General features: G+C 49.0%; 10 protein-coding genes across 10 annotated transcripts; 4 read left to right on the plus strand and 6 right to left on the minus strand.

The window, feature by feature from the left end:
• Positions 1-2,280: 2,280 nt before the first annotated feature.
• DEU56DRAFT_983291 (kinase-like domain-containing protein) lies at positions 2,281-3,802 on the minus strand (the record flags this gene model as incomplete). Its single annotated transcript, XM_041359943.1, has 4 exons — positions 3,457-3,802; positions 3,128-3,402; positions 2,405-3,076; positions 2,281-2,352 (listed from the first exon to the last, which is right to left on the minus strand). Exons 1-4 carry the CDS (start codon positions 3,524-3,526, stop codon positions 2,281-2,283), a joined length of 1,089 nt encoding a protein of 362 aa, XP_041204498.1. The 5' UTR covers positions 3,527-3,802.
• Positions 3,803-4,933: 1,131 nt separating this feature from the next.
• DEU56DRAFT_825359 (cytochrome P450) lies at positions 4,934-7,385 on the plus strand. Its single transcript, XM_041354282.1, has 12 exons — positions 4,934-5,197; positions 5,253-5,382; positions 5,438-5,626; positions 5,679-5,830; positions 5,883-5,998; positions 6,048-6,168; positions 6,227-6,240; positions 6,289-6,478; positions 6,528-6,584; positions 6,637-6,661; positions 6,716-6,982; positions 7,039-7,385. Exons 1-12 carry the CDS (start codon positions 4,990-4,992, stop codon positions 7,127-7,129), a joined length of 1,560 nt encoding a protein of 519 aa, XP_041204499.1. The 5' UTR covers positions 4,934-4,989; the 3' UTR covers positions 7,130-7,385.
• A 1,698-nt stretch (positions 7,386-9,083) lies between these two features.
• DEU56DRAFT_825362 (uncharacterized protein) lies at positions 9,084-9,493 on the minus strand (the record flags this gene model as incomplete). The annotated part of the gene is made up of 2 exons (XM_041354283.1): positions 9,395-9,493; positions 9,084-9,283 (listed from the first exon to the last, which is right to left on the minus strand). A coding segment is annotated over exon 2 (200 nt), but the record flags the coding sequence as incomplete, so codon positions are not given.
• Positions 9,494-10,792: 1,299 nt separating this feature from the next.
• DEU56DRAFT_903741 (uncharacterized protein) lies at positions 10,793-11,858 on the minus strand (the record flags this gene model as incomplete). Its single annotated transcript, XM_041356648.1, has 2 exons — positions 10,793-11,523; positions 11,573-11,858. The coding sequence occupies 2 exons, from the start codon at positions 11,856-11,858 to the stop codon at positions 10,793-10,795; spliced, it is 1,017 nt and encodes a 338-aa protein (XP_041204501.1).
• A 394-nt stretch (positions 11,859-12,252) lies between these two features.
• On the minus strand, positions 12,253-14,670 carry DEU56DRAFT_573329 (uncharacterized protein). Its single transcript, XM_041346874.1, has 4 exons — positions 14,105-14,670; positions 13,747-14,057; positions 13,061-13,693; positions 12,253-13,011 (listed from the first exon to the last, which is right to left on the minus strand). Exons 1-4 carry the CDS (start codon positions 14,245-14,247, stop codon positions 12,266-12,268), a joined length of 1,833 nt encoding a protein of 610 aa, XP_041204502.1. The 5' UTR covers positions 14,248-14,670; the 3' UTR covers positions 12,253-12,265.
• Positions 14,671-15,332: 662 nt separating this feature from the next.
• DEU56DRAFT_573541 (cytochrome P450) lies at positions 15,333-17,789 on the plus strand. The gene is made up of 11 exons (XM_041346877.1): positions 15,333-15,659; positions 15,725-15,854; positions 15,912-16,100; positions 16,155-16,306; positions 16,359-16,474; positions 16,523-16,643; positions 16,705-16,718; positions 16,766-16,955; positions 17,005-17,137; positions 17,184-17,450; positions 17,504-17,789. Exons 1-11 carry the CDS (start codon positions 15,449-15,451, stop codon positions 17,592-17,594), a joined length of 1,614 nt encoding a protein of 537 aa, XP_041204503.1. The 5' UTR covers positions 15,333-15,448; the 3' UTR covers positions 17,595-17,789.
• A 1-nt stretch (position 17,790) lies between these two features.
• Positions 17,791-18,824, plus strand: DEU56DRAFT_573377 (folate-sensitive fragile site protein Fra10Ac1-domain-containing protein). Its single transcript, XM_041346875.1, has 4 exons — positions 17,791-17,943; positions 17,996-18,122; positions 18,187-18,715; positions 18,765-18,824. Exons 1-3 carry the CDS (start codon positions 17,855-17,857, stop codon positions 18,631-18,633), a joined length of 663 nt encoding a protein of 220 aa, XP_041204504.1. The 5' UTR covers positions 17,791-17,854; the 3' UTR covers positions 18,634-18,715; positions 18,765-18,824.
• Positions 18,740-21,165, minus strand: DEU56DRAFT_873109 (cytochrome P450; the record flags this gene model as incomplete). Its single annotated transcript, XM_041355837.1, has 13 exons — positions 18,740-18,951; positions 19,009-19,037; positions 19,100-19,132; positions 19,190-19,477; positions 19,528-19,791; positions 19,852-19,918; positions 19,970-20,223; positions 20,276-20,414; positions 20,466-20,603; positions 20,653-20,696; positions 20,747-20,838; positions 20,891-20,985; positions 21,036-21,165. 13 exons carry the CDS (start codon positions 21,163-21,165, stop codon positions 18,740-18,742), a joined length of 1,785 nt encoding a protein of 594 aa, XP_041204505.1.
• A 300-nt stretch (positions 21,166-21,465) lies between these two features.
• DEU56DRAFT_825417 (uncharacterized protein) lies at positions 21,466-23,095 on the plus strand. Its single transcript, XM_041354284.1, has 6 exons — positions 21,466-21,498; positions 21,561-21,778; positions 21,831-21,988; positions 22,041-22,218; positions 22,271-22,605; positions 22,672-23,095. Exons 2-6 carry the CDS (start codon positions 21,721-21,723, stop codon positions 22,921-22,923), a joined length of 981 nt encoding a protein of 326 aa, XP_041204506.1. The 5' UTR covers positions 21,466-21,498; positions 21,561-21,720; the 3' UTR covers positions 22,924-23,095.
• Positions 23,096-23,138: 43 nt separating this feature from the next.
• DEU56DRAFT_697425 (uncharacterized protein) lies at positions 23,139-23,727 on the minus strand (the record flags this gene model as incomplete). Its single annotated transcript, XM_041347258.1, has 2 exons — positions 23,139-23,572; positions 23,628-23,727. Coding segments are annotated over 2 exons (534 nt in total), but the record flags the coding sequence as incomplete, so codon positions are not given.
• Positions 23,728-24,130: the final 403 nt, after the last annotated feature.

A 24,130-nucleotide genomic window follows, 5' to 3' on the forward strand; every position in this document is an offset into this window, starting at 1 on the left:
GGGAATATGATGAAAAGCGATTAACGCCGAATTCAGCACCAGCATCGAGTCTTTGTTAGCCCTCGCAATCCAATGAGCCGTGACGGCCATGAACGGCCGGAGCTTTATATCTGACCACAGGTCAGATGAAAAGCAGACTTTTCCTTGAGCATTCTAAAAGGAATCAGGTACTTCGTATGAGGCTTGGCAACTATGCACTTACTGCGAGATCTCGCTTCAAGACCAGGAAGTATTCCTGCCATTGCTCGATAACCATTTCGCGAGCCTTCGTGCGGTGACATAAACCAGATTCACCAATTTCCGGGCGGAGGAGACGGATGAGGCGCCTGAATTCAGGGCATTCGATCACGTTTATCGCCTGGGGGCGACTATTAATGGTGGCTGTAGGCATGAACTGCGACTCACTTGATCATCAGCCACAATGAATTTCACAATTTGACGATGCATTTCGTCAAGCGTGAAGTCTGGAATTCTGTCTTCTAACGAGCTCGTTCCTGCCAGCAAGGCACCAGACCCCTGGTTAGGGGGAGGACCAAGTGACTGCATGGTGCAGGGGGATTTCTTGAGCCGTTCGCGAATCGTCGCCAACGACCACCCTTCAGCAAGGCGTTCATTCAGATCCTTGATCTGTATGCGCCAGCCATAACGCTCGGCTGCTTCGAGGTAAAGCTCTGTGTGGTGGGTAAAGGCATGCATACGGGGAGCTGAACTGGACGTTGAGCCTGCATAAACCATAACCTTGAATGTTGCGTCGGATTCATGAAGTTTTCTGGTGAAGGGCGTGAGAAACAACAAGAAATTGCAGATAAGATACTTACTCGCAAGCAACACAGGTTTTGCTCTTGGTGTCGCTATCAATCTGGTAGAAGTGACTGATATCGGTCGGCCCTTTAGGCTGCTTGAGGTTGCCGGTCGCCAAAGGGTCCGTGCGAGCGGTACTGTTGACAGTCTGGAGTGGGCTTGAATTAGAGCCTGCAGGTGCCACAGCGGTGGGTGCAGGAATATTGCCCGGTTCCTCTTCATCCCCTGAAATATTGTCCAGGTTGAATACTTCACCCTCGTCTGGACCAGCAGGAGCTGCATCGGTTCTGTATCTAACAGGAAGTTGTCGACGACGCGGATTATGAAGAGTAGCAGCGTTTGCTGCTGCAGCAGCAGCAGGGATAGCCGCGGGGACGGCAACGGGAGTGGGGACGGCAGCTAAAATAGCGGACGCAGCGGGGACAGGGGACGCAGGGGGGATGGCAGCAGAGGCAGCGGGAAGAGTAATATCAACATCAGCTGCCCGGGCCTTGTTCTGCCCACGTCGACGAGGTGGCATTTGTGGTAGTAGTGGTGACATTCGAATGACAGAACCGTCTGTCTATATAGGTGTGTTGAACCAATTGCTGGGAAACCCCAGAAAACGACAATGTGCACGAGAAGTCGTATAGGCCAAAGCCGATGCGAGAATTGAGTCATTTACATGTGAGAGCGAGAAGCGAACAGTAAAAGTGCGACGCACAAGTTTGGCGCCAAATGACTGGCCAGTGACAGGGTGTGGGCTCAATTGGTCTTCTTCGTCTTATTTCCGTCAATGAATGCTTGCAAACCGCTATAATTTGGTGGAGGTGAGGGTGGGGGAAATCTCGCTCAATGAAGGACATACCTGAAGTGAATTGGTTCCGTGTGGTTTTCTATATCACTGTGATCGGATAGATAGCTTGAGTAACAAACAGCTTACCTTCATCTTCAGGGTTTCAATTGCGAAGCCAGATCGCAAGGCAATGTAGGTGCAGATGTGACTACCACTCCTAAATTTTAATCACCGCACAGCGCAGAGTACGATTTAACGATCAATACAATCAGAATTGGTTGGATGAATCAATTACCTTGCACAAGAAGTAGAATTGTGATAGTCGCCTGATCAGTGGCTGCCTGTGTGAAAGTCAAAACTTTGGTGGTGAATAACCACAAGTGCAGAGACCCTCACCTTGGCGATCATCGATCATTGTTTGATCAGCACGCGCAAATGCGATAGCAAGATATATAGCATTCTGGGTGATTGAGATGATGGTATGGCGCAAAGATTGAAGGCTGTGCACTGCGCAGCATGTTGAAGGGAAAATGGCCTGACCTAGACCGATTAGTAATTACTAATCACCACGCTGAAAGCGATGCACAATTACACATGATGATGCATTTGAGGCTGAGCTATTCATAACATATACACCGTATGTACTATGTACTATGTAGTAGTATGTACTATGTAGTATGTACAGTAGTCTACAACAGCGTTATTCAGTAACCGGTCGCGATTTCCGCTGTGGAGTTGACGCAGCACACCATGTGGAGCCATTCCGCGGGCGTAACCTTGTAAATAAGTTTAAGTTCGGTTCGAAGATATAGAACAAACGTTACTCACACACGAGTTCGATCTGCGCACTACCTTTGGCGGACATGGTGAGATTGCTTTGGCCACACAGCACTGGTCAGGTGATAGAGGGGGAGGTATGGAAGGACCGTCAGGTGATAGAAGGGGAGGTATGGCAGGACCGTCAGGTTGGCTGAAATCCAACATGCACGTAGCTGGTGCAGGCAATGTGGCACGAAGACCGTTAAGTAATGAGCGGAGATGATCGTAATCAGGATCTTCTGCGAATGCGAGAGAGCGGGTGTAAATAAGAATGTTGGCGAACTCAACGGGGATGTCATGACATATATCTGCAATGGTAGCACGTGCTTTGCGCTCGAGTATGGTAGAGTTGGACAACTTCTCGTCGTCGCTTGTTAACCATGGAAGGGAGCCACGTAAGAAATAGATTAACATGTATGTGAGCGACTCAAGATCGTCACGACGACCTGGCTCAACTCCTAAGTGGTTGTTGATCGAGGCGAACGCAGGAGTACCAGAGAGACTTCGGCCATGGCGAAATGGCACATGGTCACTGGTTGCGGTGTTCCAGTACATCTTCGTGATACCAAAATCGATGATGAAGGCGGTGTGCCTCAGATTTCCAAGACCGACTAATATGTTCTGTGGTTTGATGTCGCCGTGAACGTAGTTGTGCGAGTGAATATATTCAAGACGTGAGAGCTAGGAAAGTCAGTCGACCTATCTACAAAGACTTCAAACGGAACGACTGACCAACTGGACTCCTAGATTCACAACGTTGAGAAGGCTGAATCTTCGATTGTTCGCGAGGAAGAGTTGGTGGAGCGATGGCCCAAGGAGTTCGAGAACAAGAGCATGATACGCTGACTCTCTACCGAACCAGAGGGTGCGGGGGATGCCAACTCCGCCTTCAAGTTGTTTCAAGATCCAGTATTCACGCTCCACAGAAGATGAGTGGTTGACAACGGTTTCGAGTTTGAGGGCAACATTATCATCATTGATGATATTCCGTGCAGAATACACGACAGCTAAGGCGTACTATATGTTGTGAACAATAAATTTGAATAAATTTTACTACATACCATAGGAGCCAGATCCTAAAACTTCTCCCAGCCTAAATCTACCATCTACTCGAACCGGGACCTTATTCATAGTAACTTACAGTGAATCCAACTGAATAGTGGGGACAATGGGGAGTATGAAGTTGGAGAAATCCTGAAAACGAGTTCGCCACACAACCCCCTTCAGCTGGCTTGAGGCCGGCTCAAGCCGTTGTTCCCACATTCTTGGCTTGTGCTATCTGGTGCCGGTTTAGGTGCCTTGCGGACCAGACCGAGTCACACGTGAGTGACTTGGTTCATGGGAAAAGCCGAACTGCTGGGAAGTCGGTAACAGCCGAGACCGGACCGGCCAAAACCGAGCCGTGACACTACTACTACGGGCCTTAACACACTGTCATTGGTTTAGCATTCATGTAAGGGAAACTGACGATGATCGACCAAGCATAGAGACCAGGGCGCGCTGCTAGGGGACTACCTAGTGCCCATGTCGGAAATTTCCGAAGTTCATTTGCAATCGCCATGGGGCTTATAATCAACCCACCACCCCGGTTCCTTGCCATCCATCCAACAGATCGCCACAATGAGTGTGAATTCCTTCAGGAGACTCTGTAGGTTCCCATTGCGGCTAGCAAGATAGATGGAAGAACTATTGGACCACAACGTTTTGAACTCCTACTTGGAATCCTCAAGGTGCTAACAATCTGGTCATGGTGGGGAGGGAGTGAGTGGGATAGCAACTAACCAAAGCCGCGAACTCGGCGCGCGAGGGAGCTTGCTGCTCAGCCAACTGATTTGCCGAGCGCATGATTGCCTTTTAGGAAAGAAATTTTGCCGTGTATGTTCGGGGATTTGAAATAATGACGGCGGGCGGGTGCGGGTGCGGCGAGACCCGCCTAGCAATATTAATGTCGCACTCCACGAGCTCGGACTAAAGGAAACACTCTTTTAGTAATACTTCACAGTGATATGTATGGGCCCATGATGCAGCGTTTCCAGCATGTTTTCCGAGTCACACCTGAGACTCTGAGAGCGCGGTCAGACGGACTCATCACTGCTTGGCGTCCACAAGACCAAAAATTTTGGCCCCTTCATTTTGACACCTGTTATACCATGTCAACTTTGTCTGATCACTTCAAGACATTGCATGATCGAATCCATTCAACGAGGTGACTGGGGGATTTGGCAGGGCTAGCAAGGCTAGTCTGACACGCTTTTTTAGTCTTAAACTACTAATATTGATTGCTGATCAGAATCATAAGATCGGTCGGGTCCGTGTCACGGAACGATTGCCACGTCACCACTATACACTGCGACGCAGCCCTCCCAGGTTCAAATATTTCTCAAGGGGTTCGCTGGCGCTACCTTTTGACAAGTTTCACTAGTATATCGGCCCTACAAAAAATGGCCAGATCGAGTCGGGCATTGGGGATGGGTCTGACCGGGAGACACTTGAACCTCGGTAATAAATGAAAATTTTTAGCGTGCCAATTGTGATATCCCGACACCCTTCCCACTAGTCTTTGTTACCACTGACCTCCAAGATCTCTTCTTGCTATGCCAGACCGCATCATAGGCGGCTTTGACGCACTCCTTGCTGCTGTCGTTATCGGTTTTGCACTCAGAAGTTACTTTGCGAAGCCGAAGCTGCCTCGTGGTGTGCGACTTCCACCAGGTCCGGCTCCGCTTCCGTTCCTGGGCAATGTTCTAGCAATCGATGTGAGTACGCCTTGGGTTACTTACAAGACATGGGGCAATCAATACGGCAAGTCATCCTCATTCCGCACAATGTCCACCACCAGCTGACTGAAGTTCCTTAGGCGATTTGATCTATACCCGGCTTTTTGGCCAGGATAACATTATTATCAACTCTGAAGAAATTGCAAGAGAACTCCTCGAAAATAGGTCACACAACTACTCTGACCGGCCAGAGTTGGCAACCAGTGAACTGTGCGGTTTATCGAATTATTCGGCATTCGTCATTATGATAGACCTCAATTCTTAGATTTGGCGTTGACTGGACTACTGCATTCATGCGGTACAGCAGCAGATGGCGGATTCAGCGAAAAATCATCCAGCAGTCCTTCCGCCAAGATGTAGTACCTGAATTCCGGCCTATACAAGTTGCAAAATCTCACGAACTGCTATTAAACATGCTTGAGGATCCTTCGAACTACCCCAAACACCTTGACGTGTGAGTGGATTTCTTTTGAGCTACTTGCCGTTGGTATTGAATAGGTTTTCAGGTTGGCGGGTTCAGTCATCATGTCTACTGTGTACTCGTATGAAGCAGCACGCCATGATGATGACATGATTGAGCGTGCAACACACGCCCTTGAACTCTCAATGAAAGAGATGAGACCTGAGGTAGTTGCGGTATTCTGTGCTTTCCCGTCCCGTAGGCTATATTTCCCATTACGTTCAGCAATTTCTTACCGTTTAATCCGTAGTTCTACGCCTCCCGTCTTGGCTACCTGGCATGCACCTCAAGAGAGTTGCGCCTTTGATCAAGAGATTGATGAGGGAAAGCTTGGAGTTTCCATTTGCGTTCACCGAGCGTGGCCTGGTAAGTGTATCATGGCGCCGAGGAACTTTATTTTACAAGCACTTTTCAGGCTACAGGATCCGTGTCTTCTTGCATGGTCGTTGACCATTTGCAGAAGCTCGATGAAAGCAACACCGATATAACCTCGCAGAAGGAAGCGCTAAAGGAATCTGCAGCAACCGTTTTTGGGGGTGAGCATATAGTCCAATGTATTTTGTATGAAACTGAGAGATTTTTTCTCGCCGACAGCTGGAACTGAGACGGTAGGCAGGAAGCGGTCGGTGGTTTCATCCAACGCTGACCATTCCTAGACAGCGGCTGTGTTGATGAACTTCATCCTTGTGATGATTCTCTATCCAGACATCCAAGAGAAAGCACAAAAACTTATTGAGAACGTGGTTGGCTCAAAGAGACTGCCGACGTTCCAGGATCGTCCATCGTTATCCTACATCGATGCCATTTTGCGCGAGTGCCAGCGGTGGCGCCCAGTGTTCCCCCTAGGTGCGTTGCTCACCCAGTATATCATAAACAGATTATTGATCGATTATAGCGATCATGCATGCTACCGTCGACAGCGACATTTACAATGGTTTCTATATACCCAAAGGTACGCCAGTTTCTCCTGATCTGTATAGGGTCCATGTTAATCTGTAGCACAGGCGCTACGATCACTCCGAATATTTGGTACGCATGAATGAATCGCTAGTTCTCGGTGTTCCTGAACCTAATCCCTCTCAGGGCAATGTGTCACAACGAAGCGAAATACCCCAATCCGGATGAATTCAACCCTGATCGGTTCCTCAATGCGGACGGTACTCTGACAGACGATGCCGTGAGTTTCGTCTGGGGATTCGGACGACGTATATGCCCTGGTCGCTTCCTTGCCGAAGTTTCTTTATGGTCTGCAGCTGTCGGCTTGCTCTCGGTGTTCAAATTCGAAAAGGCCAAAGATGAGAATGGGAGAGAGATCGAGGTTATTCCGGGTTGGCATGGAGGGCTTAGTGTGTACGTGGTTTTCGGTATTTCTGTGGAGAGATACTAATTTTTATTTATCGCTTTAGGAGGCCCAATCGATTCCCTTGCAGTATCACTCCTCGTGATGCGAGCATGGATGTCTCGGCTTTGCAGCATTTGATCCGAGTATCTGTTTAACTTGCCCGGCTTTATTTAGATGAGCACGAGGGAAGGGTGTAATAGCATCCTCCCGTTGCGTTATTGAATGTCATTGTTCGTTGCCCTACTATATACATGGTTTGTCTGTTCCAAGGTATGAGTGCCACGGAATGGCGACCAGGAAGACGCTCTCGGGAACTGCCGCAGCGTTTTGCATTGAGCCGCCATTAATATTGTTCTGTCAGTGAACCCAATTCAGGCGTGTGTAATGTGTCCATCACCACGGAGAAGCCACTCATTTATCATATATATACCCACTCTTTTACCCTCAACTCTCTTCCATCCCCCACAATGGCATCCTTAGCATCGTCCACCTAGTACCTACCAACAAAACTGTGCCCAACCCACTGCAGCTTCTTGCATTGTCTACAAAAGCTGTTGTCGTCCCGGTCATCACACTGTGTGGTAAGAGTCTCCATGGATTGCTACATGTGTCAGCTCGTACCACACAGCTTGACGACACCCTCGATTGTATCATCATCGCATTAATTTTATTCATCACAATGCTGCGACCCATCCATAGCTCCGACAGCCACAGTCACCACTTTGATTCGAGAAAACACAGCCAGTGGCTGAGTTTTCTCGAATCAATCTTGTTATGGATGGCTCTCAACGGTAGGGCCAGTTGGGTCCTCCACATACTTGGTTTCAAAGATGCAGAACTTTAGCCAAGATTTGTCACTCGAGGAGAGTTGTCCTCGGTTGAAAGACCCGCCATCAGCCTTGCGCACGTATGAGGACCTGGGAACTGACTACCTCATGTCGGAGAAAACGGGCGACTTGACTTGATATCCTTCTGGAGGTCAGGTATGTACTCATGACTTACGGCTATTCGACCAACATACAAGTTTCTCGCAATCAGGTTGCACGCTGTTACTTACACGACTTGACGGACAATCATGCTGGCAATCAGGCAAATCAGGGGACATTGGTGACACGCCCGACACGTAACATTCCATCGATACTATCTAGGCCCTCTGATCTCGTGCTGAAGCGGGGTGCATCGCAAAGGATGTATCTGGTTGCAGGACATGTTAGGGGTGTTTGATGCGTAGGTCCGGAATGACCCCCGTCTACCCAACAACTTCACTGGACAATTGTGCGGGTAGCATATCCTTCAGACCCATTTTTTCGCATCATATTTCAGACTCGAACTCACATTGTAATACACTTATACTTTTCAGTGGTGGATTTTCGTATGATATCTCCGGAAATCTGGAACAGCAAAACGAACTACAATTTGGCGTTCATTACAGTTCAAGACACCAAGTACTGAGTGAGCTTATATTTATCATGCGAAGTTCTTCTGTGCACGGATGGATGCACCATGCAGACTCCAGAGCATGTGGCCATCGACAAGCAAGTAGTCCTAATACTGCAGAACATCGCGGCAATTACCGCACGATAAGCTAAGGAAAGCGACCAGACTACAAGCTTTTGAGTTTTCAACTAGTCTTTGGAATTTCATCCATGTAGAATAGCGTCACACATACATAGATATTCGCATTGGAAAGTGGTGGCTCGGAATTTATGTGCAGAAAACCGTATGTAGGAAAATCACTGTGAAAGGATGCGGCCCTGGAGCACAAGCCAGGGGTCCGTGGTGGTAAATTTGGATAGGTAATCTTCGATAGCTGATTCAGATTCCTCATCAATTGACTGTACGACTTTTTCTGGATCCATAAGCTGTTCGAGGACAAGGTCGTATCGCTCGGCGGCACCGATTTTCAGGAACCGGACACACTGCACAAGGAAAAGCAACACATCTCGTTGTATGTCCCGGCGGGAGAATACTTTGAGACTATCCAGGAAATCTAGCCTCTCCCCGCGACATCTCGTAGTGCCTGAAGTTGCCCATGCATCGAATGGGCGCGATGCTGGTGGTAGGAGGGTTCCATTCCTGTAATGAAAGCGAGTCCAGAAGAAAACCCAAATAAATGACTCCAGATCATGGCGATACAAATGTTTGACTTCGCCTCGTTGACCCCACGTGTTAGGTAGGAGGTCGAGCGCCATGAACGGTATTGTACCCATGCGTTCGTTGCCCCCAGGGCCCGCCGGAGTCGACAGCGATGATAGATCATAGCTGTAAAAGATACCCATCAGGGCGCCTTCAGACTTGTAATACATCATATTGCTAGGGCTGGCATCTCGGTGATGGACCCCTCCCTTCCATAGATCAAGGTGACCCACGTGACATGTCAACAGAGAACTGCATAGATACAATAGAAGTTAACCACGTACACAAGATGCATTGATGCCACACGTTGAAAAGGTCTTCGCCATCGAGCTCTGTGATGGGCTGCAGCTTGTTAAATACATGGATGTAGAGTACACGAGTGCCCCTGGTCGGTGCTGGAACGCAAAGCGAGGCTCTTTGGACTGCAGACGTGGGATTTGTGAACTTGTTGTGCCAAACTAGCTGAGGAAAATGGCCGTTTAGATTCATGGTCTCATGGAAACCTTGCTAGGATTTCCGGCTCACTCAGAGCGTGCTGTTCTTTTGCCGAAATTTTGTTGTCCGAAATCCCGCGACTCTTCCTTCATCATGATGTCCGACGGTATTTCTTTGGGCCACGAGCTGTTCGCTACTTATTGTGCCATGAGTCACTCTGCCATGACTCCTCCTCCTTGCCACATGCCGCGGCGTCTGGAGTTTCCCAGGAATCGAAGAGCCTCGATGATTGCGATGGTCGGACGACTCCATGCTTGTAACGCAAGCGAGGACTGTGAACAGCGAGAAGACTGAGTGCCATGAATGTCACGGGCACGGTGCCATTTATGGCACTCGATCTTTTCCCGCGCACTTTTTGCCCTCACTGGCAGGACCCGCCGGCGCTGCAGCCGACAGGTCATGGTAGTCGCTGAAGATACCCATCAAGCCAGCAATATATCTTGTTGCCATCAGGGCTGACATCTTGATGGTACACCCCTGGGCCATTCCAGAGATCATGGTGGCCTGCAACACACGTGTTCAACTGAGAGTCGTATAGATGCAGCAATCAAAACACATAACTTGGTAGATCATGATGTAGCTCAGTGATGGGTCGGAGTTTGCAGAATACTAATACAAGGATGAGAGGATGCGACTACTACCCTTGGTTGGTTCTGGCACGCGAAGGTGGGATTCCTGCCAAGCTCAATTGTGGTGCCAAAGCAACTGAGGCCAACATGGGGAGGGAGCGGCTAGTAAAGCGGATTGGCAGCGGTTTCGAGCCTCTCATCAGGGGAGCTGCAGCTAGTTCTACGTAAGGAGTCTCACCTTCTTAAGCCTTTGTTCAATGGGAGTAAACAGATTGGGCGATGCGGACCGTGATCCCGAGCAGTGATACGGCGATCCACAGTTTGATGGTTATCGATTATCTGTGACCCTATTAATGCATCGATGGAGAAGTTTTACAGATCGGGTCATAGACGGCTGAACAAGTCTTGTGAGTCTAGGCCTTAGATGATAATGAGGAAAGCAACCAGACTACGAGCTTTTAAGTTTTCAACTTGAACTCGTCTTCGGAATTTCATGATCAAGTCGGATATCCGCATTGGAAAGTGGCGGCTCGTAATATCCTATATATCTATCTACATAAATGTTTGAACAACTGAAAGTTACACCGATTTATATTCAGAAAGTCATGAGTAGGAAAGTCACCGTGAACGGATGCGGCGCTCTAGCTCTTTCCAGCCCTTGGTCTCGGTAAACATGCGTAGGAAGGCTTCGATAGCCGCTATAGATGTCTCATCCTCTGGCTGCTTGACCGCTCCTGGAAGTCCGTCCACCGATTCCTCAACCTTTACCTCATCCTCATTCGCATTCTCATGCTCGTCCTTCTCCTCTTCATCGTCGTCTGACTGATCGTATGCTTCTATGAGCTGATCGTATTTCTGATCAGATAGACGATCAAGATCTTTTTTAAGCACCCAGGCACACTGCGTAAGGAGACGCCACGTCCGTCGCCCTACGTTCGGGCGGGGAAAATCTGTTATATCATGCAGGAAATCTCGCTTGTCCTTGCGACATTGGAAGGCGCCTAAAGTTGCCCATTCATCGAAGCGGCGCGATGACGGTGATAGGAGGGCTCCTTTGCTGTCGTAACGGAAGCAAATCCAGATGAAGACCCACACGAACGACTCCATATCATGACGATATAGGTGTTTGACTTCGCCTCGTTGAGCCCTTTCGGTGAGAAGATCGATTGCCATGAACGGCACCGTTCCTGTGCGCTCGTTGCCCTGAGGACCCGACTCATCCGCCAACGACGATAGATCGTAGTCGTTCAACACACCCATAAGCTTTCCGAGCTTGTCATAGTACCACATCATGTTTCCAGGGCTGACATCTTGATGATAGACCCCCACCTTCCACAGAATAATGTGGCCTGCACGCTATGTTAACGAAGAGCGACATAAATGCCATGAAACACATACCCAGCATACATCGACGCCATACATTAAACAGGTCGTCTCCGTGGAGCTTTGTTATGGGGGAGAGCTTGGGGAACACGAGGATGTAGACGCGACTGCCTTTGGTAGGTTCCAGAAAGTCAAGAGCTTCTCGGATTGAGGACGTGGGATTCGTGACCGTTTGGTGACAGAGCAGCACAGGAATGTGGTCTTCTACTGTATCGTGCACATCAGAGACCTCCTTGACCTTGTATAAAGTTTCCGGCTCGCTAGGGCGATCCTCCTCTCCCAAAAAGACCTTGGCCACCATCCCAAGACCAAGAGGACAAGAGAGAACGACCTATTCCTGCTTTATATCCGGTCGACCGATATGGCGCAAATTTGGTGACCATTGATCAATTCTGAAGTGGGTGTTTGATGTCCAGTTCGACTCCGACGACGCGCTGAGTCGCGCTCCATCAAACGCGCGCACGTGATGCCGACTTGCAAGGTGTAGAATGCGCGTAGATAGCCCAATATAGTATGTGTATTGAACGTTGAACGTTGAACTCTGAGCTCCAGCTAAGTCCTAGATACGTGTGGTTCGATACAGGTCCTTGAAGCGTTCAAGCACGAATTACTATTTCGGTGTGCGGCAAGTGATCAGGCTGCCTTGAACTTATCCGTCTTCATGACGATAACGACCTGAACTTATATGACTCATTGCATTAATATTCACTATCGGGAGTGATAGCGTGTATTGTGAATGTACAACTGAAATTTACAAGTATCGATACGCAGAACACCGTATATAGGGTAAGAAGTAATGAAAATCACTGTGACAGCGCGCTGAACTTGATCCAATTCTTGGAAGTGGTAAACTCGAGTAAATGAGTGTGATTCTTCGGCGTGTGTCAGCTGGCCTGCTCCTCCCCACAATATCTCTTGAGCACAACGATGATCGTCCATCCAGCGAGTGTGGTCGGCTGTTTTGAGCACAAGAAAACAGTCCATGAGGAGAGCCCACATACGCAAATTGATGTCTGAAAAATTGGGGTCCGAACGGTCGATGTCCGAGGGCTGATATTTTTGGACATAACGTTGAAAGTTTAACTTCTCCTCATAACATGTCCAGGCGTCTGAAGTTGCCCATATATCCAAGGGGCGTGATGCCGGTGGTAGGAGGTCTCCATTCCTATAACGCAAGAAAATCCAGGTTAAAATCCACATGAACGACTCCAGATCATGGCGATACAAATGTTTGACTTCGCCTCGTTGAGCCTCTTCGGTGAAAAGATCGAGTGCCATGAACGGCACCGTGCCCGTGCGCTCGTTGCCATGAGGACCCGGCACACTTGCCAACAACGATAGATCGTAGTCGTTCAACACACCCATAAGCTTCCCCAGTTTGTCACGGTACCACATCATGTTTCCAGGGCTGACATCTCGATGATAGACTCCTGCCTTCCACAAAGCAATGTGGCCTGCACGTAATGTTAACGAAGAGCGACATAAATGCCATGAAACACGTACATAGGATACATTGGCGCCACACTTCAAATAGTTCTTTGCCATGTAGCTCCGTGATGGGGTTGAGCTTGGGGAATACGAGGATGTTGAGCACGCGACTGCCTTTGGTAGGTTCCAGAAAGTCAAGCGCTTCTCGGATTGAGGACGTGGGATTCGTCAACTTTTCGTGACAGAGCAGCACAGGAATATCGCCTTCTACGGATTGGTTCACCTTAGCGATCTCCTTCACCTTTTCCAAGATTTCTGGCTCGCAAGTGCGCGACTGCTCTCCCCAAAAGATCTCGGCAACCACCCCATCCTCGATGTGGTTGAATTTCTTCTCGAGCGCTTTGCTGGTGACAGGGACCACAGCTACAGCGCGTCCTTGTAGTCCTTTGTCCGTCACTCTTTCTTCGTGGCTGGTGTAAAGCAGGAGATCCACGGGTCCCAGGTCTGCATCCTCAATTGTGATTTCGTGACATTGGATCTCTCCATCTTGAACTGGGAGAAAGCGCGTGTTTCGGCCCCGATCGCGAAGCTCGAATCGTTGTAAAGCATACAACAGGACCATGAATCGTGGGGGATCTTGAATGAAGTTGATGCCCGAGCATTGAATGATCCCTTGCCGATCATAATACCAGATATAGATCACGTCGTCTACAAAAGCAGCGGTAAGAGCGCGACCCATGTCGAGAGACGAACGAACTCACCGACGACGATAAGGTTGAGTACATTATTGACAGCAAGACTGGCCGCAAACATTTCGGCGGCGTAGAGACCCGTCTGGACGGTTACATCTAGCAGGTTGTTGTCAGGCTTCCTTCGCTTGGCTTCAGGTGACAATTGTCCCTGAGCCTTTCGTTTGCCCTTTGTAGCAGACCCCGCTGCCCGCTCATTGCAAACCGGTGGAAGTGCCTTGAGGCATTTTTGCAGGAGAGCTTGGACTCGGGGCATGGCATCTGCCTTGCATGTCTTGGCCTCCTGGATGTTGTGCTGAGTCCATGGGTGAATTTGGTCGACGCTTCAAAACGTTGGGTGCTGCTCAATAAAAACTGGAAAGGTGCTCACTTGACACCAACCAGGCTGATGTGCTCGCTGACTACGGCGGTTCCACAGCTATTTGACGTGTATTCTATTTTGCCAGCAGGATGAGCTGCTGCCTTTTCGTGCTGCGGAGTAGACAACGTGCCTGCGCCGCCGGCAGGTGACATGTCACCAGGTGTTGATGTTGTGCTCACTGCGGCTGACTGGGTATTGTGAGCAGAGCTGGTGAAGTGGGGAAGACTAAGAGGACAAGGAGGAACGACCAATTCCTGCTTCCCATGTATCTGGTCGACCGATGTGGCGTAAATCGTAAATGTTGTGGACCATTGATCAATCTGATGCGGTGGTCATATTGAAGTTCGACTCCGACTACGCGTTCACATCACCACGGGTCAAGCACATGCCAGCTTCTGGCCATGACCATGGTAAACACCGCCGGGACGCTAGAGACATTGTAGTTTGAAAGACGGAGAACGCTGACATTGAATGACAGTATCCCTAAGCCTTTGTATTGCCAACTTATAAAGGAAGCAAAGCAAATCTCCCTATAGTATCATCGGATCATTGCGCAACCGAGTGTGTATATCAGCTGAGAATTTAAAGGCTACTACCTCAGTGGCCACTTAGATAGCATCAGTCACTTGCGGCGCGTCCTTGTCAACCGCGGCTTGCTTCCACCACAAACGTCATTCCTGCAGGGATGACGTTTGTGGTGCAATGCTGGCTCGTTCCACTTCCGGCCTCTGTGGCGTATTACGAACCCGACGGCTTTCTACGAAGGACATCATGGGCCGTATGACCCCTCGTAGTCGTCTCCGATGACATTCAAGCAGTTGAATTCACTATTCAGTTCAAGGCAGCCCAAAGCAAAAGAACATCAACTCTCTCAGCTTTCTAGTCAGCTGGCTCTTCGACCATACATGTCCCGAGTCTGTCGTCAGGGACGGTTGGAAATTCTGCCCATCAGGTGGGATTTGCTCAGACACGGCTGGGACCCAGATTCTTGGCACGCTGAGGAGTCTGACTGCAAACTTAGTTAGGTCTTATTCTTTTCTCCGGCGAACGACTTCCATTGGATCCAGATAAAGCATCCATACACACACGCTCAAGGCCACAGGCACCTTGGAGCGCTCCAATTCCAATTGTGACTCTTCGCCAGCGTACTAGGCTCGCGGATGCATTATCAAGCTGCCAACAGGTTGCCACGCAATTCACCCGCGGTAGGGCATTAAGCGGACTGACGTACGTAAAATATTGCAATTGCTCAATGTCATAAGTTATAGTGAGAAGGAACTGTAATTTTCAACTACTCTTGATCAACTGACTAGCACTCACTCCAGTGTGCACTCTTCAGGATTTATCCTTGCTATGCCAGACCGCAATGTGACGGGTGGGCTTGTAGGACTTCTTGCTGCCGCTGTGATCGGCGTTGCAATAAGAAACTACTTCGCCAAACCAAAGCTGCCTCGCGGTGTTCGGTTTCCACCAGGTCCGGTTTCACTCCCAATTTTAGGCAGCGCACTGGCAATCGATGTAAACGCGCCTTGGATTACCTACAAGGCATGGGGCAGTCAATACGGCAAGTGATCTCGCAAAATGCCGACGCCCTGCACTGTGCAGTACTAATTCACGTTCCTTATGTAGGCGACGTGGTCTATACCACGCTTTTCGGTCAAGATAACATTGTCATCAACTCTGAGGAAATCGCAAGAGATCTCCTCGAAAATCGGTCGCAAAACTACTCTGACAGACCAGAGATTGCAACCAATGAATTGTATGAATGATTGAATGATTGAGTGTCCTTTGTCACTTACTAGTAGTCCTGAACCAGATTTGGCGTTGACCACACTACTGCGTTCATGCGATATAATAGCAGATGGCGGCTTCATCGTAAAATTTATCACCAGTCATTCCGACATGATGTTACATCCAATTTTCGGCCCATGCAATTGGCAAAAACTCACGAACTTTTAATGAACTTACTAGAGGATCCTTCGGGCTACCCGAAACATCTTGAAGTGTGAGCAAATTTCTATGTGCTTCCACTCACTGTTGGCATTGACAAGTTCTCCAGACATGCGGGTTCGATAATCATGTCTGCCGTGTATTCATATGACGCAGCGCGCCGTAATGACCACGAGATTGAGCGTATGGCATTAGCCCTGGAGGTCATACTGCAAGAAATGAGACCGGAGGTAGCTGCAATTTTCAGCGCATTCCCCTCCCGTAGGCCACCGTCGCAATCATATCACGCAATTTCTCATTGTCTATTCTTTAGTTCTCCGCCTCCCGTCTTGGCTGCCTGGCATGCGCCTCAAGAGAGTTTCACCCCTAGCCAAGCAGCTAGCAGTTGAAAATTTAGAAAACCCATTCGCGCACGCGGAGCATCGTCTTGTAAGCGCAACGTTAGATGAGGCATTTCATTAACAGTCAGTTTTTCAGGCTGCAGGAACGGCCTCTTCTTGCATGGTCGTTGACCATTTGCTGAAGCTTGATGAAAGCGACGGCGATTCAGAATGGCAGAAGAAAGCGATAAAGGATTCTGCAGCAACTGCGACTGGGGGTGAGAACGTGCAATAACTCGTTGCGGTTTTGTTAGATTGATCGAATTGTCTCGCGAACAGCTGGCACTGAGACGGTAGGTAGGAAACGGTTGGCGATTAGTCCAATGCTGACCATTCCTAGACAGCGGCTGTAATAATGAACTTCATCCTTGTGATGATTCTTTATCCAGACATGCAAGAGAAGGCACGCAAACTTATCGAGAGCGTAGTCGGCACAAAGAGACTGCCAACGTTCGAGGATCGTCCATCCTTGCCCTACATTGACGCCATTTTGCGCGAGTGCCTTCGGTGGCGCCCAGTGTTCCCTCTAGGTGCGTTGCTCACCTAGCGCGACATAAAAATATCATTGATCAATTATAGCAATCATGCATGCTGCTGTCGAGAGCGACGTTTATGAGGGTTATTACATCCCCAAAGGTATGCGAGTTCCCCCTGATCTGATCAAGTTCATGTTGATTTATAGTGCAGGTGCTACGATAACCCCAAACGTCTGGTACGGACGATAAGCAGTCTCGGGATCCCAACTTACTCCTCCACAGGGCAATGTGTCACAACGAAGCGAAATACCCCAATCCAGATGAATTCAACCCTGACCGTTTCCTCAATGCAGACGGTACGCTGACAGATGATACTGTCAGTATCGTCTGGGGATTCGGACGGAGGATATGTCCTGGTCGGCATCTGGCTGAATCATCTGTATGGTCCGCGATGGTCCATATCCTCGCGATATTCAAACTTTCAATCGCTAAAGACGAGAGTGGTAATGAGATCAAGTTTAAGCCACGATGGGATGGAGGAATTACTGTGTGCGTGGTCCTGAGCAGGATTTCGTTGGAGATATACTGATGTATCACCGTAGACGACCCGTGCCATTCCCTTGTAGTATCACTCCGCGGAATGCAGGAATGGATATCGCAGCCTTGCATCATTTGATCAAAGTATCTGATTAAAGTTTCTGCCAGTATGGCATGTACACTGTATAGTACGGACATGGATTTTGCTGTGGGATGGAACTTGGGTGGAACAGGGATATTTTATATACCATGTCATAAGTACTAATGATAGTGTATTCGTCGTACGTAGCTTAAGCTGAAATCGACTTCTACAAAATGTTGTAGCAACGCCAAGTTCTCGGGAGCTTGCTGGAAGCAGTTATAATTAACCAGCTTCATCACCCAACCAACACTCTTACCGTCTCCCATCTGCCCATATGTCATTATACAAACCATATGTCCCAAAGACAACTGTCGCTGCCTCAACTCCAGTCACGGAATTCGACATCCTAAAAGCCTCGCACAAGTAAGCAGCGCCCACATTTCCAAGTTCTGCCTCTTTCATCATATCTTTCAAGGTTCCTGCGAGACGGCACAGACGGTGAAGCCAGTACATCATGGAACGACCAGCTCGCACAGAAATACTACGACAGCCTCTACCGCGAATTCGCGATTTGTGATCTCAAGCATTACAAGTCAGGAAACGTACGTCTCTCCCTCTAGCACGCGTCGCCTCTCTCTCTAGTACGGTGGCTAAAAACCCATCTAGTTCACCCTCCGATGGCGCACAGAAACAGAAGTTCTCTCCGGAACAGGCGACACGACATGCGCAAACGCGCGCTGTCCCGACCACACCGCATCTTCTACACCACTTACGACTCTCGAGCTACCATTTACATATGAAGAGCACGGACAACGGAAAGAAGCGCTCGTGAAAGTCGTTCTGTGTTCGAAATGCGTGCGCAAGATCATGTGGAAGAGGAAACACGAAAAGAGAAGGGAAGACGAGGGTGGTGCGGTGGAGGCTAAGACGGGCGAAAGTGAACAAGTCGAGGATAGAAAACAACTAAAGTCCAGAAGCCGCTCGAAGGACGTCGAGCGTGATGTTGAGCGGCATCGCGCCCGACGAAGACGAAGCTCACGTTCGCGGTCTCCGCGAGCTCACAAAACGGAATCGGGACGACCCTATTACAAACGAGGAACAGCGGTAGCCTAAACCCTAGTCCTACTTACTAGCAAGGAAGTTCTCGTGCTTCTCGACATGTACATTAGATTGCGGTGTGTGTGCACTCAAATGTGTACGTCTTTACCCCCTGCTCGAGCTAGTTTGGCTGATTCACTAAAAAGTCTTGCTCGCATACCCTTCTCAGGTCCAACGGGACTTGCGCCGTCACGTTGTCCCCAGCTGGTGGACGTACGACCGGAACCTGCAGCCCGTTCATCTTCCAGTAGATCTCCTTGACGTGTCCATATTCATCCCTCGATGCAGGCAGCGCAAAATGTATTCGGGGAACGAGAGTCGTGAGGACTTGTTCTGTAATCATTCAGTTCATCTCTGCATGCGGAAAGAAACAAGAACCATAAAGCGCACTGATTTCCATCTCTGCGAATTTAAAGCCGCTAGATCAATGAATATCAATGGCTGTGCATGAATAGCATAGCAAAATGAAACTATCACGCACATGCATGCACGACCGCCTCCGAGGAACGTCATCCTGCGTTCACCACGGGTTTCAGCCCTTCTGAAACACGGGAGGTTTTATGTTACTTACATCAAACCATACACGCCAGGATATTTTATGCCATTCTTGACCCCCAGACTCGCACCGCTCATAGAGTTGCCTTCACCATCTCCAAGGTGAAGGCGCTCACCAGAAGGCGACAGCCACCGCTCGGGACGCCATTCCGAGGCGTCCTCGCCCCAGATCTCCTTGTTGTGATTCGAAGCCAGGATAGAAATAATAAGCGTCGTATTTTCTGGAACATGAACCGAAGAAATCATTTCGCCAGATGCAGACCTGATTGGCTGGTGTAATGGAAGAACAGAAGACTGACGAGCACTTGAAAATGGGTCGGGTGAGCGTTCGTTTGAGGCGAGATAAAACCTTACGTTCGGCTGAGAAGAGAAGTCGGTGGATAAACTCGAAGTGTTTCACGAACTATGGCATCTAGATAAGGCAGCCCCATAAGCGTGTCGTAGGGTAATTCTACGTCTTCCCAAGGACCGGACAGGTTCTGCGCATCCGCATAGTCTCGTTTAGCCTTGCGGATTGCGCTTCGTAGTCGTGCCTGAACGTCTTGCCTTTCGGCCAGGATCCAAAGAATGCGGCATATAGCAGAGGTAGTCGTTTCAAAGCCCGCAAAGATGATCGTGCTAAAAGGGATACCGAGTTTAGGGATTCACGCTGGCAGGTGTATGTAAATAACGGCGCACTTCATTTGTCCCAGCAATTCCGAGTCTGTTAATCGATCGTCATTGGAAGAAGACGCGTTGGCTCGCACTGGTAGTAGCTTAGTAGAAGGGTTTACGTGTGAAAAGAAGGTTGACTGACGCATGATGCTCATGATATCTTTACCTTGCATGCGATTCCCCGCATTGCCGACGAAGCCTTCGTTCTCCAAGGCTGCTCTTTTGTCTGCGAAGATCTTCTTGCTTGCGCTGTCCATCACGCTTACTACATGTCGAAGATTTTTTAGTGCGTCACTCGGCATCCAATCCATCATCTTGTTCCTCCAATACAAGGAAAATCTTCGCACAATCATTGGAATAAATGGGCGGAGGAAGATTAAGCGAAGCGTGGATGGTCTGTCAGGGCTCATTTTCAGGATTTGTTCGCGGGAACCAAGAAATTACGCACGCAAGTGTTCTGATAGCTTCCATGTACTCGTTGTCTTTTGTGGGGTCAAGTGTATTGAATGAGTGTCCGAGTGCTGCTTGACATATGTATTCCAGTGCGCCTCGCGACAACCACGGAAGTAAGTTGACCTCCACAACCGCTGCAAACAATATGAACAAACGATACTTGAATGGAATTGTGACAAACTTACAGCCATCAGCTGGAAGTTTTGCAGTCAAGATGGTGCGTAATTGATCAGCGATAGGCTGAATTACAGGAAGCAGTTCACGCATATTTGCGAGAGAGAAGACTGGATTTAGCATCTTGCGCTGCTTCCTGTGTTGTTCGCCTTTGAAATAGGATGAACGCGCTTCGTTGAAACTCTTCTGTGTACTCACCAAGAGTAGCTATAAGGCCTTCGCCAAAGATGAGTCGATTGCCCCTATCAGGTGTGATTATGGAGTGCTGCTGCGGAAAGAGTTGTGGACTCACATGATGAACATATCTGTCTCCTCGTAGACATTTTGCTCTTTGACGACGATGTGATGCAAAGCAAGTGGATCTGATATGTATAGTTGCTCTTGCTATAAGTTTCAGGTTAAGTGGAGACTCGAGAACCAAAATAAGGGCGTTCACCCCAAGAAGGGCATAAATCTTGACTACCCCACCGTATTGGTGTACCAAATCAAGGTTATAGCGTCGACCATCTTGGAATATACGGTGATAATTGCCTGAGACGTATTAAGATTAATGCGAGGTATCGCAATAGAAGCGGATGTACCTTTGAGCCAATGGTCTTTGATTGGTCCTCGGATGTGAGCTAGAGGAGACTTTTGTGCACGAAGGCGTCTAATGAGGCTCCATAATATGAAAGCGAAGATTGTGGACCCGCAGACTCTCAGAAGAGGCATGAGAGGATGAAGGAGGATGGACCAAAAAAGGCTGAGGAATGGCCATCAAACATTGATGACAATAATGTGAGAAGGAAGACTGCGCAAGGATTGGCGCCCAGTGCTCGGTGCGGGTCTCCCGCGAAATTGCGAATCGCATCTAGTTTGGATGGTCAGCAGACGTGTTTCTGCAGTGTTTTTCCTGGCTGGTTCTTGCGGTGAGGACCAGGCAGGTTGGGTACGGTGTTCTTAATGAACAACGCCGCGGAGTTTGAATGGATGTAACAGCGTGGTACACTCACTAAAGCGTCGATTTGTACCCTCGTTAGCTGCCTTCTTAGCCTTTTCAAGTAGGTGCGTGCGCTTCAATTTTAGCCTTAATAATTCATTCAGTGTGTGCTCCACACGACCGGCAGGCCGCATCTCACGAGGTTCCCGGCGTGATCATCAGAATGAAAAAACAAATATTCTCTCCGTGCCCAAAGGCTGCGGCTGCGCGCTCTCTTTGTTGACTACCGCCAGCATCATCATACCAACACAATACCTGTCCCATCCCTATCAGAGCTGTTCCATCCAATGCTCTCAAGTGATCTAGCAGCTTTGATTGGCTTTGGTTGTGAAGCAGTCTTGTATGGTAAGAACCGTCGTCTTTTTAAATCCCTCAACCACTCACAATACAACTCCAGGCAGTTACTGCATTCTTTTCCTCATCTCATGGGTAGTCTTGTTTCAAAAACAACGTGCACCAAACCTTAGTAGCCCTGTCGTTTTTGCCAACTGTTTGCTTTTTTTCTGCTGCACTGCACATTTTGCCCTCGAATTCAATCATTTTTATACGACTCTTGTGCGTTTCCCTATCAAATCATTAAAAAATACATATCCTCATACCTCGATAGGAGTCAACAGGCGTCCTTAATTATTCCGCGGAGACTCCAGGTCTAATGGGCGCAGATTTCCTTATCTCGTTCACAGATCTCGTCGGTGACCTGGTTCTCGTCTACCGCTGCTGGATGCTTTGGGGTAAGAACTACTACGTAGTCATACTTCCCCTTCTTTCTGCCTTTGGTGGCTTCGGTACGTCTCTCCCACTTTCAGTAATCAACCAGTCTCTGACCAACTTCAATAGCTTGTATAATGGAGGTACTCCACCTCCTCCTCCTCATCGACCCCTCCTCCCCCGCTCCTCCAGCCGCTGTAGTCCCCCTAGGCCTCGCAGGATATGTCCTCCCCCTTGCCACCAACGTCATCGTAACCTCCCTCATAGTCTACCGCATCTGGTTCTCCTCCCGCGTCGTCAACGAAAACCAAGTCGTCATCAGCCAAGGCGCCTCCTATCGCGCCATGGTGTTCATCATCGAAAGCGGCGCCCTCTATCTCATCACACAATTCGTCTTCGTCGTACTCTTCGCGATCCAACACCCCGCACAAGGCATCGTGGCGGTGATTGCCACCCAAATATACGTCAGTACCCTCCCAAATCCGTCCTTTTTTACTTTTTTTTTCTAATTTCCGCTCACACGCCATCAGGGCATCGCACCTACCCTCATTATTATTCGGGTCGGTTTGGGAATTTCATCAGAACAGACGACCAGGGCAATAACGTCCACCCGTATCGAATGGATGGCGCGCCGTGGGGAAGACACGGGCACTTCGGGCACTCAGTTCACCGTTGAGCGCAACATGACCCAAACCGATATGAAGGGAGACGATGATGAGATCGAGATCGCAGAGATCGAGTTGCCGCCTGTTAGCACTCTTGAGAGTGCTTCGCCTGTATGACAAACCAAAACCTTTTGGCATCGAAACGAAAGAAAGAAAGAATCTTGAAGGTTGAAGGTTAGGTTTTTGTTGTAGTGTGCGCATTTGGACATGCGCACACCTGAAATTAATTACAATTACGATGTGGTGTATCTTTGACGTATCTAGCTAATAGAAGTATCAATTTGGCATAAACAAGAAGCATCGCGCGTACCCCCTTATTCGAATGGTATGCTTGGGTGTTCTAGCATGTACTGCCGCAGCACCGTCCAATCCCTACACTTGTGCACAGAACCCACCCCGTTCGCAGTATGATACAACTTCCCATCGTCTGTGGATATCTGCGGAATATCCACTTCTAGAGTGGTATCAGCAGCACAGAGCAGCGCCTGCCGCAGATAGCGCAAGCAGTGCTGGATGTGCTCCGCAGCATGCGTCCGGTTCACGACATAGCCTACACGGATGATGTCCAAACAATGAAACTGATGGTACAGCGAAACCAAAAAGGTGCGGTTGTTTGGGCCTAGAGCGACGAACCCGTCCGAGGGGAATATAGTGCCCCAGTCATCGTCGTCGTATAATGAAAAGTGGCCTTCGCCGCTCTCGAGTTCGAGACCGACGAGTGGGAGCTCCAGTGGGAGTTGGGAGGGGTGGTCATCACCCACATACGCTATGGGGTCATGTCAATTTCATGCCTGAAATGGTAAAGTACACAGTTGACGTACTGTGGACGTGAGGCGCCGGGGGGAGGAGCTCACTGAGAACAGAAATGCTGTGTACGGTAAACATCACGTTGGCTATCGTGACGAGCACCAGAAGGGAAATGCAAGCAGAAAGGACATTAGAGGGGTCCCGCAAAGACCACTTGGATAGTGGGGAAGTGAGACGTCGGTGGTAAGCCATTATGATTCTAGATGGTAGAAACAGTTCATATGCAAAACGGGCTTCTGTGAACTCGATACACATATAGCCGCATCGTGCGGTGCCGAGAACGCCAGTCCTGTGCGTTCATTGCTATATCTGAACGACCCAGTGTCAGTGTTATTGTCAATTCCCAGATGGGGGGACTGATCCGGGTACACAGTGTGGAGCAGTGCCGCCATCATGGATACTGTGCACAAGAGTCACCGAACTGAACTCCCAGGATAAACCTATGACCAGATAAACATCTTCCAAGTTAAGAAACCAAATGATCTCACCCAGGAGTAACATATTCCCCTGATAAGTT

The sequence above is a fragment of the Suillus clintonianus genome (assembly GCF_016758775.1).
Source record: "Suillus clintonianus strain FC179 chromosome Unknown DEU56scaffold_88, whole genome shotgun sequence".
Lineage (NCBI taxonomy): Eukaryota > Fungi > Basidiomycota > Agaricomycetes > Boletales > Suillaceae > Suillus > Suillus clintonianus.

Excerpts from the sequence above, each read along its gene's own strand:
- DEU56DRAFT_573377 (XM_041346875.1), top strand. The coding sequence starts at position 17,855 with ATGTCATTATACAAACCATATGTCCCAAAGACAACTGTCGCTGCCTCA. Across the intron at positions 17,944-17,995 it reads ATCCTAAAAGCCTCGCACAA|GTTCCTGCGAGACGGCACAG; the intron begins GTAAGCAGCGCC and ends ATATCTTTCAAG. Across the intron at positions 18,123-18,186 it reads AGCATTACAAGTCAGGAAAC|TTCACCCTCCGATGGCGCAC; the intron begins GTACGTCTCTCC and ends AAACCCATCTAG.
- DEU56DRAFT_573329 (XM_041346874.1), bottom strand. The coding sequence starts at position 14,247 with ATGTCACCTGCCGGCGGCGCAGGCACGTTGTCTACTCCGCAGCACGAA. Across the intron at positions 13,694-13,746 it reads ACTCAACCTTATCGTCGTCG|ACGACGTGATCTATATCTGG; the intron begins GTGAGTTCGTTC and ends CTGCTTTTGTAG. Across the intron at positions 13,012-13,060 it reads GTGGCGCCAATGTATCCTAT|GCCACATTGCTTTGTGGAAG; the intron begins GTACGTGTTTCA and ends CATTACGTGCAG.
- DEU56DRAFT_825359 (XM_041354282.1), top strand. The coding sequence starts at position 4,990 with ATGCCAGACCGCATCATAGGCGGCTTTGACGCACTCCTTGCTGCTGTC. Across the intron at positions 5,383-5,437 it reads GAGTTGGCAACCAGTGAACT|ATTTGGCGTTGACTGGACTA; the intron begins GTGCGGTTTATC and ends CTCAATTCTTAG. Across the intron at positions 6,983-7,038 it reads TGGCATGGAGGGCTTAGTGT|GAGGCCCAATCGATTCCCTT; the intron begins GTACGTGGTTTT and ends TTATCGCTTTAG.
- DEU56DRAFT_573541 (XM_041346877.1), top strand. The coding sequence starts at position 15,449 with ATGCCAGACCGCAATGTGACGGGTGGGCTTGTAGGACTTCTTGCTGCC. Across the intron at positions 16,101-16,154 it reads TACCCGAAACATCTTGAAGT|ACATGCGGGTTCGATAATCA; the intron begins GTGAGCAAATTT and ends CAAGTTCTCCAG. Across the intron at positions 17,138-17,183 it reads ACGATAACCCCAAACGTCTG|GGCAATGTGTCACAACGAAG; the intron begins GTACGGACGATA and ends ACTCCTCCACAG.
- DEU56DRAFT_825417 (XM_041354284.1), top strand. The coding sequence starts at position 21,721 with ATGCTCTCAAGTGATCTAGCAGCTTTGATTGGCTTTGGTTGTGAAGCA. Across the intron at positions 21,779-21,830 it reads TTGTGAAGCAGTCTTGTATG|GCAGTTACTGCATTCTTTTC; the intron begins GTAAGAACCGTC and ends ATACAACTCCAG. Across the intron at positions 22,219-22,270 it reads TTCTGCCTTTGGTGGCTTCG|CTTGTATAATGGAGGTACTC; the intron begins GTACGTCTCTCC and ends CAACTTCAATAG.